The sequence below is a fragment of the Melozone crissalis genome, unplaced genomic scaffold, assembly GCF_028551555.1.
Source record: "Melozone crissalis strain CALT ecotype California unplaced genomic scaffold, PUWL_Pcris_2 ptg000027l_1, whole genome shotgun sequence".
NCBI lineage: Eukaryota > Metazoa > Chordata > Aves > Passeriformes > Passerellidae > Melozone > Melozone crissalis.
Genome location: NW_026535805.1, coordinates 51,497,130 through 51,516,183, shown reverse-complemented (window position 1 = coordinate 51,516,183; position 19,054 = coordinate 51,497,130). Strand labels below are relative to the sequence as shown.

General features: G+C 38.1%; 1 protein-coding gene across 1 annotated transcript in view; it reads left to right on the top strand.

Moving 5' to 3' along the window:
• Positions 1–19,054, top strand: part of ARMC2 (armadillo repeat containing 2) — a 62,828-nt gene that overhangs the window by 37,712 nt on the left and 6,062 nt on the right. The window contains exons 14-17 of the mRNA XM_054280342.1: positions 12,122–12,437; positions 13,813–13,935; positions 15,723–15,836; positions 17,147–17,279. Coding sequence (XP_054136317.1) covers positions 12,122–12,437; positions 13,813–13,935; positions 15,723–15,836; positions 17,147–17,279 — 686 coding nt within the window. The remainder of the gene's footprint in view (positions 1–12,121; positions 12,438–13,812; positions 13,936–15,722; positions 15,837–17,146; positions 17,280–19,054) is intronic.

Here is a 19,054-nt window from a genome sequence, read left to right as displayed (position 1 = left end):
CTTGTTTGCAGTGTCCTACTTTTATGCATTTACCAAATAAAAATTTTAAATGGTTGAGAGCATTTCCAAATAGTAAATAATTTTAATGAAATAATTTAGATTAGAAATTCAAAGCAATATAGTGGGCAGTTGATTAACTTGTCTATCCATGTGTAGAAACAGTCCTTTGAGTACCTAATTTTTTTTCCTAGTTTTAAGAAATATTTTTTAAAGCAAAAATCTATTTGAATATTTAATTGTTGGAAATTGCTGGGCTTCCTCCTGTCCTCCTCAGTTGCAAAAGAAGTGTGACTTTTCTAGAGCTAAGCAATGTGAAAGCAGAGGAAAATATATTCCTTGCTGTCATGTAAAAAGGGGAGATTTACTCAACCCCTTTGTGTTTAATTAGTCTGTCAGAGCCCCAGGAAAGCCGTGACCCTTGTGCCCAACCAATCTATTAGTGTCCCATTATGGGACCCTTCACTAAGCAGTCCCACTGGATCTGTTCCACTCATTTATTCAGTGTCACACACCTAGCAGAGGAACCTCCTCCTCCTTTACCCACTCTGGGCAGAGGGCAGTGCCCTTGGAGGACTGCATTAACAGTTTGCAGACTGACACTCTTCATTAATAGAATTGTGAAAGGTTAAGGTTTGAGACTTGCCAGTGATAGTAGCAGACTGCAAAAAACATTCAAATCAATATACTAATTTAAAGCAATGTACTAACAAGCTGTATATAATAATAATAATAATAATAATAATAATAATAATAATAGTAGTAATGCTGGTCTGACACAATCATTCAGCATTGTAGAGATCACATTTCTTACACAGTAGGCATCCCTATGAGGGAGAAGACAGATTCAGCTTGTTGACTAATCCCAGAAGTTGCAGTGGAGTCTTCCCCCATTTCTCCCCATTCTTGACTCATTTTTATACTATTTCTTTATGTTTAAGTGGAACTTGAGTAGCTTTGGTCATACCTCTTAGTCAGTGAGAGATTGTTGTACTGGGGGGTGGATATCTCAGGATAGTACCCGAGATAATCTTGAGATGGGGACACACATTAGTCCAAGTAGAATGATTTCACAACAGTTGCTGATTCAAGAGCAGGGCATTTTCCTTTATCTCCCTTGGTTTTCAGCTGCTGTGAGGCTTATCAACTAGAAGGTATCACTGAGTTCCCTCCTCTGCAAGGGTTTCAACACAGTGCCTGGCCATGGTGTCTCCACTCTGCTCCACCCTCTGTTGGGTCCCCATTAGTGTGTGGGTGGTCAGATATGCTGACCATGTTTCATCCAGGGAGTACAACTGTGTTTTTCCCTGTGACTTCCATACCATTGTCTTTTTAACTTTAGTCATCTTCCCATACTCTGTAACTGCATAAGATATCAAAATGTATCTCTCCTTTACCAGAGAAAACCACATGCCTGGAATACTGCATTTGGGATGTTCATGTAGAAATAAATGTTTAGACTTTGTCAAAATGCCTTGTATCATGAAGTAAAATTCTGAGTATAGTTGCTGCCAACTTTATTAGAACTCCAAGGGTGTTGCTGTATTGTCCTGCTGTATCACAGTGATCTTTTTTACATTTACTGAAGATAAAACTCAGAGCTCAGTCCAGGATCCCAATCTTACATATTGATGCATTGGTAAGAGTGGAGTGCCCTGTGTAGGGCAAATTACTCAGCCCTATTGCCAGGTAAGTTTTAAGAAGAAAATAATTTTTATCTGAAGCATAGATGTTCAAATGTGGAACAAGACTTCAAAACAGAGATTTTAATAATATTAAATTACATTAAGATCCATCTTAAAAGTAAGGAACTTTCTTGGCTGGTCAGATCTAAACTAGTTTGAGATAATTTAATTATCCTGTTCAGTTTATCCCAGGGTTAGTAATTCTTGGGGATTTATTGGAAGGAGGTCTTTTGGATTGCTATCATTGAAGGGAGTTAATGAAGGTAACTGGATTGGCTATACTGAACAATATTCTTTCTCTTGCCAAACACAAAAATAATTTGTTCCTTTCCTGTTTACCAGCATCCCTGTTTTCTATGATAATGCACATGAAAGAGGAACAAAGATTAAGTTGTTTCTCTTCTAAATATCTGCTGTAGCACATCTGATTATTTCTAGGTTCAGACTGCTCTTGCATAGCTTAGTCTTCAGAGACACTTTAGTAAAATACTATGTAAATGCTATGTAAATAACATGAAAAATGTGAAAGGCATTATATTTTCCTAGATTTATAGTTGTTCTTCCTTGTGACCATTGAATTAAAAACTCAACAAAATATGGAACCGAGATTAAGGATCTTTAATTAAGTAAAGCCTTTCTCCTAAACTTAATCTGTCATGTTAAGGGTAGCTTTTCTAGGTTCCTGAGATAATAGCTTTGTGTCATAATGAACTGTAGGTTCATATCTACCTCAAATTGTTATTATTTAGTATTCATAATTTAGCTTCTCTTTTGGCTATTATATGGTCCTAAAATGCATCTTTCTTCACAAGGTTAGCATTGCATTTTGTGTTAAATTGTCAGTTGTTTTATCAAAATACAAATGAGTAAAGAAGTAGCTTGTATATTAGAAAAAACCTTAACTATTACATTGTGTTGATTATATATGCAATGTCTTCAGAATAATTATGTCTTACTGCAGTTTTGAAACAAGCATGCAATTGTCAGTTGTCAGCTTAGTGAAGCCCTGCAGAAACAAAAAGAACATAGATAATGTAATGCACTACTTTTTCTGTAGTATGTGATAAACACTTGAGCTGTGTGGAGTGCAAATGTTTTTCCTGAGGTTTAGTTGGCACTGCTAATCTTTTTTTTTTAATGTTGACAGCTAATGAGTTACAGTATGAGCTGGTGTGTGTTGAAAATAAATGAAGTAATAACAGTATGAGTAAAATTGTCTACTGTGGGAAGAATCAAAGAGAAGGAAAAATCATCATTATAAAAGCATTAAAAATCTTCAGGACTAAAAAGTAATATGTGAAAAAAGGAAGTGTGTGTGTGTATGTGTGTTTCTGAGTTTTCAGGTTGCAGATTTTGTGGGATCAGGCTTTTTACTGGCAGTCATAGCAGTAAGAAACACAGGGGAAGAAATAGAGGAAAACTGGCATTCAGACTTTCTCAAGGGCTGTCATAGTTGTGACTTTAAAGATAATTATTAAGTACTGTGAAAGTAAAAATGGGAGCACTGGAAATAGGCTTAATGACTTGCACCCACACCACACACTGAAATCCACAGTTGCAACCCAAATAGTCTCTGTTCTTTGTTCCACACTGCAGTTATAACTGTTTTCCCTTTTTTTCTCAGCTCATTTTCTCTCTTGGGTGAAGGAGTCAGAAGAAATGGAAGAGTAATGATTCAACTCTATGAGGCAGACTTTTGGGGAAGTTGAGTTGGCAAGACTTGGTACCATGTGTCACAGTCTTAGGTGGGGAATACAGAAGACTGGAAAAGCTGAATCTTCAGGGCAGGACTGGGGAAGTCAATTGGGATTTTACACACATCTGAAGTATGCATTCATGGTTGGCTTTGGATCTTACTTGTGTGGAGTAACAAAAAAAATCCTTGGTGGTTGCCACATGCTGTCAAAACTGTCAGAAGTGTTTGTGTAATTTCTCTGTCTTACAGGATAAGCTTTGAATGCTTCTGCTTCTAGTCAGCATTGTAGACTTTTGCCCATCTCAAGAAATCTTCTAGCAGGGTTCTGTTCCACTTCCCCACATCATTATCATCTCTAAGCTTTCCAGATAAACTGCATCAAGAGTGACTTTCTCAGGCTGTGGTTAATGTCACAAGCAGGCCGTGCTTTTGGAACAGAGACATTGCCTAAGTAGGACAGTAGCTTCTGTCAATAAGTCAGGCACTACCTGAGCTTTGGTGGCATTTTGGGGCCCTGCCAGCTTCTGTGTCATGTTTTATCAGTTAGGAGTCTGTTTTCAATCTTAAGAGCACAAACACAGGGTGTGATACTAAAATTTGTATAGGAGCAATCTTTTGCCTGTTGTATAGAAAGGTCCCCTTACACCTTGGTGTTCCTCATTTTGAAATTGGGAAGCATTTTTTTAAGAATCTGACATCACTGGATGCAGTAATTGCCCGTTCAGCAAAATGATAATTACATTGGATCACATGAGCAGTTCATCCAGTCTGCTCTTGATACTCAGCAATGGTGAGATTCAGATGTCTGGAGAACAGTAACAATGGAGCAGGCTTTTATGATGCTTCCTGTGTGTACTTACCAAACCCCCAACTCTTTCCAGTTTGGAAACACCCTCAGCCAGCTGTGTATGAAATAAACCTCAGCTGACTTCTTTTCTATGAAATTCTACAGTCTCTCTTCTACCCCATATAAACTTTTAATGTCTTACAGATCCACTGACAAGGAGTTGCATAGCAAACAATTCCTTTTGCCTATTTTGAATTTTGCCTTTACTGTCTTTATTTGATGCCTTCTGGTTATTGTATTGCAGATGTGGTGAAGCCCACTGTTCATTTCACACCTCCCTTGATTTTCTAAGTGTTTATTCTACTCTCTTCAAGTTACCTCTTTTCCATGCTGAGGAGTCCTTGCTTACATAGCCCTTTCTGCTAGAGAGACTGTTCCATGCCATGGTGTATCCATGTTGCTTTTCTCATAACATTTTCCAATCCTGATTCCTGTCTCTTTTTTTGAAAGGAGGAAACCAGAACACAGCACTTAAGATGTGGCTATATCGTAGATATATGTGACTGCATAAATTTATTTCCCAATAATTCCCAATACTTTATTTGCTTTCTTGATCTGTGGTAAATAAACTCTGTCATTAACTCTGAGATTGCTCTGTAGGTAGATATGGTGGGTTTAAAAGCTGTAATTTTATACAGAAAGATATGTTTGCCTTGTTCTTTTCCATAGATCCTTTAATGTGTAAATTAATGCATTTAAATTTCATCTGCCATTTTATTACCAACTGACTACAATTCTTTTTCAGCTTTTCAGTCAGCTTTCATCTTATGTACTTTGAATATCATGGTGAAATCAGTACATTCTTCCGTATCACTGCTGCTGCCCATTTTCTGTGTTTATGGCCAAATTGAATGCAACAGATCCCAGCACAAAACCTTGGGAATTCCACTGGTCATCTTCCACCATTGCAGAAACTGCTGATTTACTCTGTTTTACATCCTCTAATCATTTATCTGTACCAGGACATTCTCCCTTACGGCATGACTCCTTAGTTTCACTAGGATTTTTGTGAGTGACTTTGTTAAAAGTCTCCTGGAAAGTCACATGGGTGATATCAGATGGGTCTTTTTTATGCATGTTTGTTAATCCCTTCAAAGAACTCAGTAAATACATAAGTAAGAAATTAGAAGTCTTAAAGCTGATTGTGTCCACTCGTTTTTTCGTTCTTTTTTTTTTTTAATGGTCTCTTCTAATTTATCTGGTCCAGACAGCAGACTTTATTCTCACTTGGAATCTTTTCATGTTTGTTACAGTTATAGGAGGTTGCATAGTGCTGTTAGTAATTAAGCTATTTAATTAATTAGTTCTTTTAGAACTGTTGGATAATTATCCAGTCTTAGTGATTGGTTACTCTTTGTTTTGTCAGTTTGTTCCTTAAAGTTGTTTGTGATTGCTTCAGTTTTGGACAGATGGCTCTGATGAGCCTTCCCTGGAGAATGCTGTCTCATTGAGATCTCCCAGTTGCTTCTAGAGTGGGCATGAATCAATGCAAAGAACTCATTTAGCTTCTCTGCAATTACATTTTCTTCTCTCAGTGCTCCTATTTTATCCTGATCATCAATTAGTTCTTCAGATTCTGGCAAACTTCCCAGTCCTGATGCATTCGAAAAGATTTGTTATTACTTTTGCATCTCTTGCATCAGCTTGAAGAACTGCACTTATTTTCAATTATAATTTGCACACTCCTTTACCTGGTTGATTTAGCAATCAGTTTGTCAGAAACAATTTATTGAATGAAGAGATGTTGCCTTGTCATCCTCTGTAAGGACTTGTCCACATTTATCAGGTTCACTGATAAATGCCTGGGTGCCCAGCTTCCTTCCCAAATGCATCTACCAGTTAGCAGCTCCCAAATCAGCTTATTGTCTTCTGTGAGCCAGCAGGCTTTTGCTTGTGAGACTTGCTCTTGTCTCCCCCAAAGGAAAAACCTTGTTTCAGGGCTGTTGAATGTCCTTTTTGCTCTTGGGAGTGCTGCTGTGGGGAAGGTTGTCGCAGGTGAGGCCTCTAACTGCAGGGAATTTTCCCACTGTGTTTCTGGCTTTATTGACTGGGCAAAGGCTTATCTGCATGTGGTGATGCCTGCTCTTCCTGGCTGGGATTTTGGCTGCTTTATGGATAACTCTGTGATGAGCTCCAGGAACCCACCATCTGTCTGTTTCAGTCAGTCATAGAACATAAGTCATGTAGTGCCCAAAAGCAACCTCAGGCTCCTCCTTACACAATGTAGTGCTGCACCTGTGTTTAGTCAGGTACACATTTGCCTTTTCAATACTTTGAGAGTGTTATTGATGCTCTGTTCAGTGCCATCGCACTCTTCTGAGATTCCAAAGGGCTTTTTTATTAATGTTGTACTGGGGGCAATGGTGTGTTCCTGTGTCTACTGCTTGCTTCTAAATAAATGGTTATCCAGTGCTGTCCCAAGTGTTCTTTGTGTTTTGGTTACTCACTTTTTCTCTGTGTCATCCCTCATTTGGGCTGAGGACAGCTGTTAGTGTGACAGCACCATACATTGTGTCAGAGAACTGACCCAGCTTCCAATAACCATGAAGCTGAAAAAAGAACCCCAGTCCTTTCCTGGTTATTATCTGCATTGCTTTCCTGTCTAGTTTGTTGAACAGCCATACAAATGCTTCCTTGATCCCAAATACTGAGGTAGCAATGTGGGAGAAGAAAGAAACTCTGTATGGAAAGGAGATTGAGTGCTGTTTATGCCACTGCTTGTGCTGAAATGCTCGTCAAGGTAACCCTACAAAGAACTTGCATTGATAATGTGGTTCTTTTCTCCTACATGTACCAGTACATATTTTCAGTTGGATTCCTCCTCAGTGTAGCCCAACATTGTAATAGTGCCTTGGACAATTTTAAAAAGGAAATTGATCAGTAATGTAATTGATCATTAAAGAACAAAAGAATACAAGATTCTTCTCCAGTATTTTGTGTGTGTACTTGCATATTTGTAACTGATCAGTCATTCTCTCTGAATTTGCTTCTATTTCCAAGAAGGAAGTAGCAATTCTAGGATAGATATTCTGACAACTCTGAAGGAATTTCCCTGCTCATAAAGGTGAATAACTACAGAAGGTCAATCTTTCCTAAGAGTATGATTTCTGACAGTGTGCTGAGCTGAAAAGTGTATGTGCATCTTCCTAAAGCTTTCATTTTTTGGGGTGTTTTGTTTGTTTTTTCTTTTGTTTGTTTGGTTTTTTGTGGGTTTTTTGGGGTATTTTGGCTGGAAGAAAAAGCAAAAACGTTAAGAAAAGTGCAGAATATTTGATCTGTACACTGAATGTAAAATTATCAGAAATGCAGTGTTCAGAGTTTGTAATGAACCAGTTGGCATGCATCATATAGAAACCTGCTGTTCTGGTGTATCAAAAGATACAAGTGAGTGTATGTAATTACTAGATAGGTAAACAATAAAATATCAATAATAATAATACTGCTTGGTGAGACACACTGCTATGAAAATTTTTGTTTTAACTTCTCTAAATGATGCTGAAAGCTTGCGAACACCTCAAAAAAAGCTACAAGAATTACTAGAGTTAAAATGCTCCAAGGAAATTAATTTATCCATGACAAAGGTCAGACCATTAGCAAGCTGCCTATTAATAGAATCTGCACAAGGAAAACATTTCTGTTAGAAGACCAGTCTTTAATCTAGTAAAAAAAAAAGAGCTGATAAGAAATAGGGGCTAAAGTTGTTCAAATTAGTAATAAGAATAAAGATTTTAACAAGAGAGATCAGCAGTCATTGGAGCAATACCATGGAGGATATGGTTTTCAACTTTTTTTTATTAAGTTAATTTCTGAAATACTGTTCTTTTAGAGAGCCTACACAGCTTTTCGTCAAATATTGTTCTAGTAATAGTGTGCTTCCTTTTCTTCTTTTCCTTTCCCTGTTGTCCACAAACAAACCTAAGCACAAGTTCTTGATAGCTGAAATTCACTAAGTGCAGATGAACCATTTTCTGAAAAGTTTAGCTGAACAGATCAGATTTTGGGATGTAGAAATTACTGAGTAGGGTCCTATGGTGTGGATACAGTATAATTGCATTTTACTAATGGTCTCTCCTTCTCCTCAAATGCATTAATATTTGGGGGGGAAGGAGGGTCTCTTCACTGACAAGGTACTCCCTACTGTCCCTGTGGCAAAACTTCTCTCTGCTCCTTATTTCACAGTACTTAGTCAGGAGGTTCTCTATTTGGTTTTGATATTTCCAGTGTGTTCTACACCACTGCCCTCTGCCCCTTTTTAAAATTCTTTAAATTGAGTTTCATATTGTGACAGCTGTTGTTTCTGTGGTTGAACAGAATTTTTTCTAACTAGAATGTCACTTCAAGATGAATATTTACTGTATTTGGAAGAGATTAGCTCTGGGTTAGTATAACTACAATAATTTTGCCTATAAGTAGATTATTAAACTCCCAAGTTTTCTTTCCAAGGTGCATAATAAAGCAGAAATACAAATTTGGAAGTAAAGTGTAAATTAGATTTGAATGAGAAGCAGGGCAGGTGGTAGAATTTTGACTAACTCCACTGAAATTTGGGTAACATGGAAAGCAGATTTCATTTGCAGCTGATGATTCAATAGGAACTCAGCTGCTGGCATCTGACCTTTTGTTTTGTACTACCCCCCTCATTCTGAAGGCCCAGATAAAGTAACAGCAGGTACTTGGCCAACATTCACAGGTTCTAGATTAGACTGCCCTTCCTTGTTGATCTTGTTTTAGTTAGAAACTACTGACCTGATTTACTTTCCTTCCTTCCTGATAAGATGCCTGTACAGGCTGTACCTGTGCTCATCATGCTTACACTGAAGGCAGGTGTACTTTATTGCCAAGATAAACTCTTGTCAGGTTCTGTGACTCAGCAGGTCCATGGGGTACCTTTGCTGCTAGGGCAGGGCAAGGAAGAGGGTTTTAGAAGTAGATAAGCCAAGAAACCTTTCATATCCGTGATGATCAATTGTTTATGTGTCAGTTGCCAGAAGAATAAGAGTTACATGTTGATGGAGTATGTGGTGCCATTACCACCTCAAAACCCAAAATATCACAGTTTCTTCACAGATACGAAGCAAATAGAAAGATCTTCTCAAGCTTTTCTTGATTTGTTTGTTCGAATTTGTTTATGTAGGTGAAGCTGTGTGCTCTCGTATATAGCCTTCCACTCAGGTTTTAGTACACTCTGTGTTCATGTCTCACATGAATGCCTCACTATAAAAAGATGAAATAACTGAGTGTAATTCCTGTCTTTAATCTAGTTTGTCTTTAGTGCAATACATGTTTAAACTTCCATATGATAGAAATTGATCTGATAAATGTAATTTTTCTGTAAGTGTGAAAGAATGTCTGAAATTCCATATGTAGTTAATGCTCCAAATGTGGAAATGAACAGTAATCTCATTTATTATATTGAGGTTTTGCTACAGAAAGGCCCATGGGCCTTGCACAGGTTTAGTCTTGCAAGCAGTTTCAAAATATCGTGTAGTTCTGCATGTGTCTTTTTACACAGCCATTCTAAGATGCTGCTTCTTACTCTTGCAGTCCTTACCCACGAGCATTTAAAGAAATATAGCCAAAAATAATACAAATCCTTGAGCATTGTACTACTCAGGAGAAGTTGTACTGCTTTCCTCTTTGTCCTTGCTTGTTAAATTTTCACTGAAAGATAATGCAACTTTGGTACTATTCTATTAAAGCCGGATGTGCTTAGCTAAAAAAGAAGTATTTTATAAGTTTGTTTTGCTGGGCTGTAGGTGGAAAGCACAGCTGAGATCACACTTCTCAAAATATCAGTTGATTGCTGTGTGGTACCTGTTTGTCTCTTTCCTGATTGGGCAGAGCTGTTGCTGGGCTGATACCATTTTGACCAAAATTAGAAAGTCAATATAAACGAGTCAAACTAGATTGCCTGCTTTTTTCAGTTCTCTCTTCTGATTCATCAGTTGTTTGCTTCAAATTTTTACAGCCTTTGTGAGTTGGGTGTTGTGCCAGCAAAGGTGAAAGCTCTTAGTGGTTAGTCATTAAGAATATTCATAAAAAATTGTCGTGATGACATTTAGAGCCTAACAAAAAATGTGATGCCTAGTTAAAAAAAAAAGTGGAAGTGGGTCCTACAGAGTGATATTATTAAATACATGAATGTGAAAACCATTTCCTCACATAGGAGACTGCTGCTTCTCATGTTCAGACATAGCACTCATCTTCCTGAGAGGATGTTATTGCCAGTGTCTTGTGGCAGAGGCTTAGGACCTGAAACTTACTGATGAAGGCAGGTATCAAAGGAGGAGTTGCTGCCTAAACATCTTTTTTACTTCAGTATTAGCTTGTTTAACAAGTTAGACTGAGCCTGGGTAACTTATGTTGCTAATACCAGGGAGGGTTAGAATATGTGTAAATATAATGATGATATTTGAACAAAAACAGTGGAATAATTGTTCAGTAAAATTCTAGGTTAGTGCAAGTACAGCAGGTTAGCAGCTAAAGGCAGGTGTTTCTCATACTTGAAGAAATGCTGTTACTTTACCTGCACCATTAAGCTAAAGCTACAGGCTCCTTTTAAAATGAGTAGATTTTGATGCAAGTGACAGAGGGAGATGTTTGAAGTAGTTTAAACCTGAGTTACTTTAGACTTTCAGAATTTTTTTTTTCTTGTCACATACTGGTGGGTAATAAACAGGCAGGGATGTTGTTGAATTGCCATTCAGTTAGGATCCTCTAGTCTTGCCACTAAAAGGTTGTATCTCAGAATGTACAAAATGAAGGTCAGGCTAGAAAGTGCTTTAGGAGAGCAACTTGCTTAAATTATGAGATCTCAAGATACCTTACAAAAATAGAAAGTAGGTCTCATTCAGCAATGATAAAAGTAAAAGGGTAGGAAGAGCATATAAAATCAGAAGAAAACCCCAGCAGAGCACAATGTGAGGTGCAACTAAAAAGGGACATAAAAAGAAACAAAACCTTTTACAGTAAATTGAGAAGACAACAAGGAAATAATTTCTCTGGTGTACAGAAGAAGCTGTGCATTACTGGCAGGTACTGTGGATAGTTAAGTGTGAAATGCCTTTTTTTTTTTTTGCTTCTTTTTCTGAAAGGGTTATGTATGACCAAATGAATAATCTCTACTTTAGCCTGGAGTCTTTTGTCACTAAAAAACAAACTGAAGCATATTAAATGTCATCAAACCAGCTGATGCAATTTACCTTTTGGTGTTTAAAAGGGGATCTCAGTGTCTGAGATTCTTGAAAAGTTATAAAGAATTGCAAGGTTGTAGGGTGCCTGTTTTTAAAAAGAGAAAGAGAAGGAACTGAGAAATGACAGACCAGTGAATTTAAATTGTATTTCTAGTAAAAATTAGGAACAAATAAGTCAGCTATCTGTAAGCAGTTAGAATGAACAACAAAATGAATAAAACCTAATTTGGATTTAACAGTAACAAATCAAGGGGAAAGAGTTTAACTTCTAAAATGGTTACCAGACCTAGAAAAGGAAAGGTTGTGGTCTCTTCCTGTCACAGCTGAAACTTTCTTACTTGAAAGATAGTAAATTCTGCTGATTTTTCTGATTATTCTAGTTATATAAAGTGTGGTCTAAGATGTTTTAAGATTACTGTGGGCTTGGTAAAAATAGATGACCTTTCCTAAGTATATCGCATTAGTAATTACTCCAGTGGGTATCTAGTTCTGTCAGATGTTTTTGATTTCTTCTGTAAATCAAGTTTTGAAAATTGGTAGCATAAAAAATTATTTCTAGCTACTGTGTTTGGCATTCCTTCAGTTGTTCTGGATGTGCTGTTATGTGAATTGGGAAGCAAATTAAGTATTGTCTTCTTTTTAAGGAGCTGCCACCTTCTGCTGTTGTCCATGTAATGTGGTTTGTTTGTTTATTTTGTTACAGGATTTGGTTATCCGTATCATCTTCATTCTTGGGAATTTAACAGCAAGGAATGACCAGTCCCGGGAGCAATTTTTTAAAGAAAAAGGAAGTGTTAACACCTTGACATCCTTATTCCAAACCTACTATGAACTTGATTTGAATGCACCGACATGGCACCATGATAGAAAAGGAAAAAGCCAACCAAAGTATCCTTCAGAAGCAGAAGATGTTCTGATAAAACTGATCAGAGTGCTGGCCAACCTCTCCATTCACCCTAGAGTAGGTGCAGCTCTGGCAGCTGCCCATCCTCTTGTAGGATTACTTGTTACAGTACTAGGTAATAACATTTATGTTGTGCTTGTTATCTTTGTTCAGCCTGTAAGGAGAGTTTAAGACTTTCCATTGCAAAGAAACCCCAAAGTCAATTGGCTGACATTCATAAACTGTTTTATGTAGGAGGCCTGTTTGAGAAGCATTGCTGCTTTGGTACTGACTTTTCAGTATCTGGGGAAAGATGTTGTAGAAGTCTTTAATTCAGTGATCAGATTTGCAGATAGGATCATTAAAGATAAGAAAACAAATTTTATTTTAAACACATCTCACTGAGAGTTAATATATAAGGAAAGTTTGTTCTTATTAGGTGCTATATAGATGTGTTTGGTGGTGGTTTGTTTTTTTTTAAAGGTTTGTATTTTTTGTGACTGTTTTGGATTGTTCCTGTTCTCTGCACCCATAACTTTCAGCTTCTTTAAAGAATTTTCTCTTAGTTTTTCCTTCTTTTTCAGTCTTCCAACCTTTTATCTCTTTCAGATGGAAGAGTGTCTCCCTCCAAATGGAGGATTAGGACTGCAGTTCCTTTACTACTTACTGATCCCCTTGTAAATCTGATTACAGACTAGGGCTGGTCTGTTTGGCCCATAACAGAGTTTAACTGTGACAAGATACATGTTAAACAGCTCAGTATATTTTACTGTGTAATAAGAACATTAAATATTATGTTAAGGTAATCAACCTGATTGTACACTGTCTTAGCAGTCATGAGGGATGAGACAAGTCAGACGCACAACTTGGTTCTGTCTCATGGGTTGAAAATGTCTTAATGATTTTGTAAGTGCTTTTGACCTTCAGAGCTTCTCTCTGCTACCCTCTCCTCTTCTTGAGCACTTTATCAGTCAGTTTACTACAAAATATTCTGTCTCCCTATGAACTTACCCCTCTTTTATTTCCTTCACTCTTGGCTTCTGAGGCCAGAGACCTCGGACAAATAAGTCTTTCAGACTTTTTTACATGTTAACATTCTGTCAGGAAATCTGAGAGAAAAGTCTTTCAAATATTGTCGAAGGGGTTTTTAACAATTTTTTCTCCATGTCTATCACACAGCCCTGTTTCTGCATGTGGACTCTCCTCAGTGCCATCTTAAAACAGCAAAGAGGATTTGTCTAATGTCTTAACTAACTAAATTTTAAACTATTTTGCCTGAGTCACAATGATTTCTCTGAATTAATAATGAGGAAAATGGTTTTGTATTGCCATTTTTGGATCAGGTGTTCCTGTTAACTTCTGCCATGTTACTCAACAACAGAAGGTTTGACTGTAGTAGCGGCCACATAAACTATTATTCACTTTGCTTCTGGGATCTAATGCACTACAAAAGTAGACACATGTGTGTGTTTATCTACATATGCCTATGTTTTGGGTTTTTTTACTCTCAGAATACAAGTCAGTCGATGATTGTGAAGAGTTGGTCATCAATGCTGCAACAGCAATCAACAATTTGTCCTACTATCAAGTGGAGAATTCTGCAGTTCAGGAGAAGCAGCTACACATTGCTGAAAGTAAGGACTTTTAAACAAGTACTTTTTGTACAGCTTTTTGAAAGCAGAAACATTTTGACACAACAGAAAGACACATAACATTTTGTGGTATTATCTTGCAGGAGTACAAAGTTCATAGGGCTAAACTCTTTCAATAATGATTTCCCATTTTTCTTGAAAACACTATGACTTATATGAAAATAGTTGGGTTGTTCACAAAACCCCTTCTTTTCCTCCACAAGGGAATTTGCTGTATTGTTTTCTGTTGAGCAATTTTTGCCAGATTTGTTAAAAATCCATACACCTGAGCCAAAATAATCATGTTGCTTTTTCCTTCTAATCACAGTATGGCAAGAGGATTTTTTCTTCTTGATAAAAACTTACTTTCTATACCTGTAAAATCAGATTTGTGTCTGTTTCTGGCTTGTAAATCCACTGGCAATATTATATTGAGTGATTCTCTCCCCTCTTGACATGGTGGTCAATAATCAGTTATGTGTAGGAACTGAATGATTTCTGAGACTATTGTGTTAATGTTGTACAAAAGGTAGAGAGGTTGTGTCTTGCACATCTCTCTATCTCAATAGACCAGACACTGGGGAGAGACAGAACCTGAAGTTCACACAACAGGTAGAATGAGGAATAGGAAAGGATATCCTGGCTGTCAGCCCAGTGCCTGGACTGGTAGACATCATTTTCTCTGTAGGTGACATTTCTGCTGTTCTGTCACAACTCATTTTATCACCTGTAAGCCAGCTGCCTCTTGTTGCTGGTTGAAAACAGATTACTTTTGTCCTGTGTGTTGGCATGTGGAGCCAGTCCCATCACCTTCCTGAACTGAGGAAAGAGGAAACCTTTTGATGCAGGACCAACAGGCTTTCTGCTGCTGCAGGCATTTTGAGAATGCTTCCTGTTTGATATGAGTGGTGGACAAAATCCCTTCAGATGTCTTTTTAAGACAAATTCAAGATGTGTTCAGTATTGCACCATCCAGAGGCAGAAATAATGAGGACAAAGCCAACCTCCCTTCTATATTTCTTTATCTCTTCTATCATATGAAGGGCTAAGGGTTGACCTATTTGAGTCCTCTGTGTGATGGACTGATTTTAGTGTTTTGCTTTGTATTCACAGAAGACTCATAAATGTAACTTCTGTAACATCACTCTCTGCCATGCACTGAAATCTTCCATGATTGTAGCTCTTCCTAGGAAGTGCTGAAGGTCTCATTCCTGCTGCTGAAGCACACACTGATCATATGTGAAATTGCTAAGCAGAAAAGCAGCAAGGAAGTGAATGTATCAGAATGGGACAATATTAAGTAGCTGTTGAGAGAAAATGTGTTTGCTTGTTATAGCAGCACGAAGAGAAAACAGAGCTAATGTCAGAAAATAATTTCATCCCACCATAATACCATCTGTTCAGGATCTAAATCAATTCTCTTACATATTACATTATTATATTATATTAATTTTTTTTAATTATGTCTTCCTGGATTTTCATGAGCCCGCTCAAAACTGCATAGCAAAACTGGCTCCCCTTATTACAGCTGTGCTTAGACTGTCTCCATAACTCCTCGTTTATTCCTTGCACTTAGTCCCATATTGGAGCTCTTTGTTTTATCTTTGAAGCCATATGCAACTTTGTTCTTGTTCTACCATCAGCTCACCCCCTTTGCTGCCACCAGACAGACAACTGCTCCCATTTTTTACATTTATAGCTGTTGCCGTTTGCATTCTGATATTCATTGATAAAAAAGAGCCATGTATTTGTGATTTATCATTTTTATTTATTTCTCTGCAAACCAACAGTGCTTTTAAAGCTGTTAATGAGTGACAATATGGATGCAGTTGTGGAGGCTGTCAGAGTCTTTGGCAATCTTTCTCAGCATCATGAGATCCGTGACTTCATCATGCAGAAAAAGAGTGAGTTACTTTTGCGTTTGTAGGAGTTCTATTTTTGAATGTCCACAGTTCTAAAAAGAAAAAGTTGTTAATAAGCTGTCTCAGTTAAAGGGTAGAATCAATCTTCCCTGATGTTTTGCAAATTAGGCAAACATTAGAATCCAGTAATAGCCATTATAAATACCATTTCGTTTCAGTTTCATTAAAATGGAAATATTGGAGTAGGAAAAATATGCCATGGTACTTTCACAAAGGTACATATTACAAAAACTCTGTTTTTCCTGAAGTTTCAAATTTGAAATTTCCCTTTACTCAAATAGCTTTTCAGATCCTGCAGGTTAGTAGTGATATGATATACAATTAAAATCCAATTAAAATCTCATTTAGGTTCATAAGCTCAGATTTTTGATTCCCACATTTGACAGCTTGTTAGCACTTTGTACCATGTGGCTTGGATTTGTCTGCCTCAGCAAAGACCTGTTTGCCCCAGGGTGAAGTAGGGTACAAGTCTTCTCAAGTCCTTTTGCTTTGTGTAGCTGAAGAGCTTTGGGGAAAATGGCAACTCCTTGCTATCCACAGAAGGTGTGTCATCAGCTTAGACACCGCTTCATTGTAATTTTTTTCTCTCTGCCTCTTGGTGCTGAAAGTGAGGTGATCATGTCACAATATGCAACTCTTTATTCCAAGGGTGGCACATCACCATAAATGAAGGGAGAAGTGACTCTTAGGAGCTGGCTCCTGGTGAACAGTCTCAGTCAAAGGACTAAATTTTCCAGCTGGAGAGACAGTGGTGTTGGTGTGCCAAGCTCAGGAATTGCAGAGGGGCTTGCTCTCAGGCCAGCCCAGCTCCCACTCCCAGGCTGGGGCTGGCTGCAGTCAGTGCCAGCAGCTGGGGATGCTGCTCCCACTGGAGCCCCAGGCTGGACTTGGTGCCCTCTGGGACAACTCTGCACTCACAGGGGAAAGAACTTCCCCCTCTGAGTGCCAGGTGCCAAATCCTTGCAGTTTCTGCTGACTCTGGGATGGAGAGGGAGGTGATAATTTCAAGAAATGAGCTTCAATTCAGTTTGGTCAACTTCTGATGGGATTTCCACATTTCTTTGGTGTATTTTTATTACTAGAATTTCTGGTTTGTTGTTTTGAAGGAACTGGTGTTCAGCGTATGTTGCTCTGTCATGTGCCTCCTCTACAAATATCACAGTAATATGCTACAAGGGTGAATTTTTGGATAGGGTATCCTGCATTTGACTGCTTTCTAATAAGTGTGTTGTAATGCCACTTGTATGGTAAATCCATCTTCCTGGTAATATTGTTTCCTTTTTACAATCCAGTCTACAAGTTTGTGATTGCTTTGCTCGATTCCAAGGACCGAGAGGTCTGTTTTCCTGCCTGTGGAGTTCTGCTCAATCTCACAGTAGATGAGAACAAACGAGCTTTTCTCATGGAAGAAGGAGGAATTGGAAAGTAAGTTCCTGATTGTACTTGAGAAAAGGTAATTTTGAGTAGTTTGGCCAAAAAGTTTTAATTGGATGTTTTTTTTCTGGGGCCAGTAGCTGTAATAAAGATGCCAGCATAGTAGATACTTGGTATCTAAAGTTCTGTGAGAACCAGCCTTTCGTAAGAGCCAAACCCTGCAGAAAAGTCTCCCAAAGACCCTCTGTGATGTACACAGCAGAGGGTACCATAGAAGAAAGCAACTAAAGCCTGGCTTTGCAGCAGCTGCTTGAGCTTGGCTTAACTGGGTCCTAGGTGGGCTACAGTGAACAGCAGGGTCAGTGTGTGTCTGCGGCAGGTGTGAAGGTACTTCAGGAAATTATAAACCTGATGGTCCCTTGCAATTTTTGTAACCACTTGGTTCTGTAGGGAAAGCTACCTGATGTAGCCATGCTCTGCAGGGAAGGCTCCTGGGTCTCTTCTTTCTGGGACTTCCAAGTTAAGGGCACTGTAACATTGTAAGGGATATTAGACCTTGAAAAAGCACCGTGGATGCAACGCTTGTGGCTTTGATGTTCAGATAATAGCGGATCCAGCTTAATTGGAGCAACATGAAAGATCATGTTCCTGTGCTTGTAAAGCAGTTGGTGCAGCCCACAGTTATGAAACAATATGCCTCACTTTGAAATGCTTTCCTGTTCATACATCATATAATTACATTTTTATACACTGCAAACAATGCATAGTCTTATCGTCCTTCCTTCCCACGTTCTAGTTAACTTACAGTATAAAGCTGGAAAAGGAGAATAAAAAGAAGTTGCTGGCAAATTGAATAATAAATGTGAGAAATTTCTATAATATAGAATATTCTGTAGCCTATAGAGCTATACAAATTCAGAATTTTCTATACTGTGTCTGAAAATTTGTGAGGGAAAGAACAAAAAGCAGTAACAGCCTGGAATGAATCTGGATAATTTGGAAGTGATTGTTAAGGAGATCATCCTGACAGTGCCGAAGCAGCTCTGTTTTTTTTGGAACTGAGGTTATTGTACCAATACATAGTGGCCCAAAGAAAATAGGGAATTAGTATTTTCAGAGAGTCACATTTTAAAAAAATCAGTGCAAGTTCTTTTGGCTTTTCATGAGATGCCTCCTGTTGTTCGACAATGACTGCCTTCAGAGAGGAGGAAAAAAGCAAACCTCTTTTTGGGTGGTCTTCAATGACTGGTAATTCCAGCCATACCTGAATGTAGTAGTTATCCTTTGCTATTCAGCAGATTATAAATCTCTCTGTGAAGTGGAGAAGTGAGGAACACCTTAGAGGGGTTCCTAAGGCTGGAGAACAGCACTGAAAGGTTTTTTGTCATTTAAGGGACACCTCAGTAAAACAGGCATTTTTGAGAGGAAATGCAAGAGTGGGTGAGATAAGCAAAATTGTGAGACTTCTCTGAATGTGAAAGGTAATTCTTTGATCATGGAAATAGCAGATTCCTTTGGATTTGTTTTTTTGGTGAGATGATCTGATGTGTAGTAAGATGGATATTCTGACTGAAGCTTTTTCTGCATTCCCACCACCTTTTCCAGATGAATCATTGGTGCCTGATAAAGTTTGGCTTGGTTTGCAATCTCTGCTTTAGTGGTAGTCACAGATTTGGGACAGTCACATACTGTAATGAAATTTGATGGAACTTTAGTGTCTTTGAAATGGTTACATTTGCAAAGTATGTGGGTGAAATTGGTCATTTGGGTTAGAAAGTTGCAGAGGATGGGCAGCTGCAGGCAGGCACACACATGTGTAGACAAAA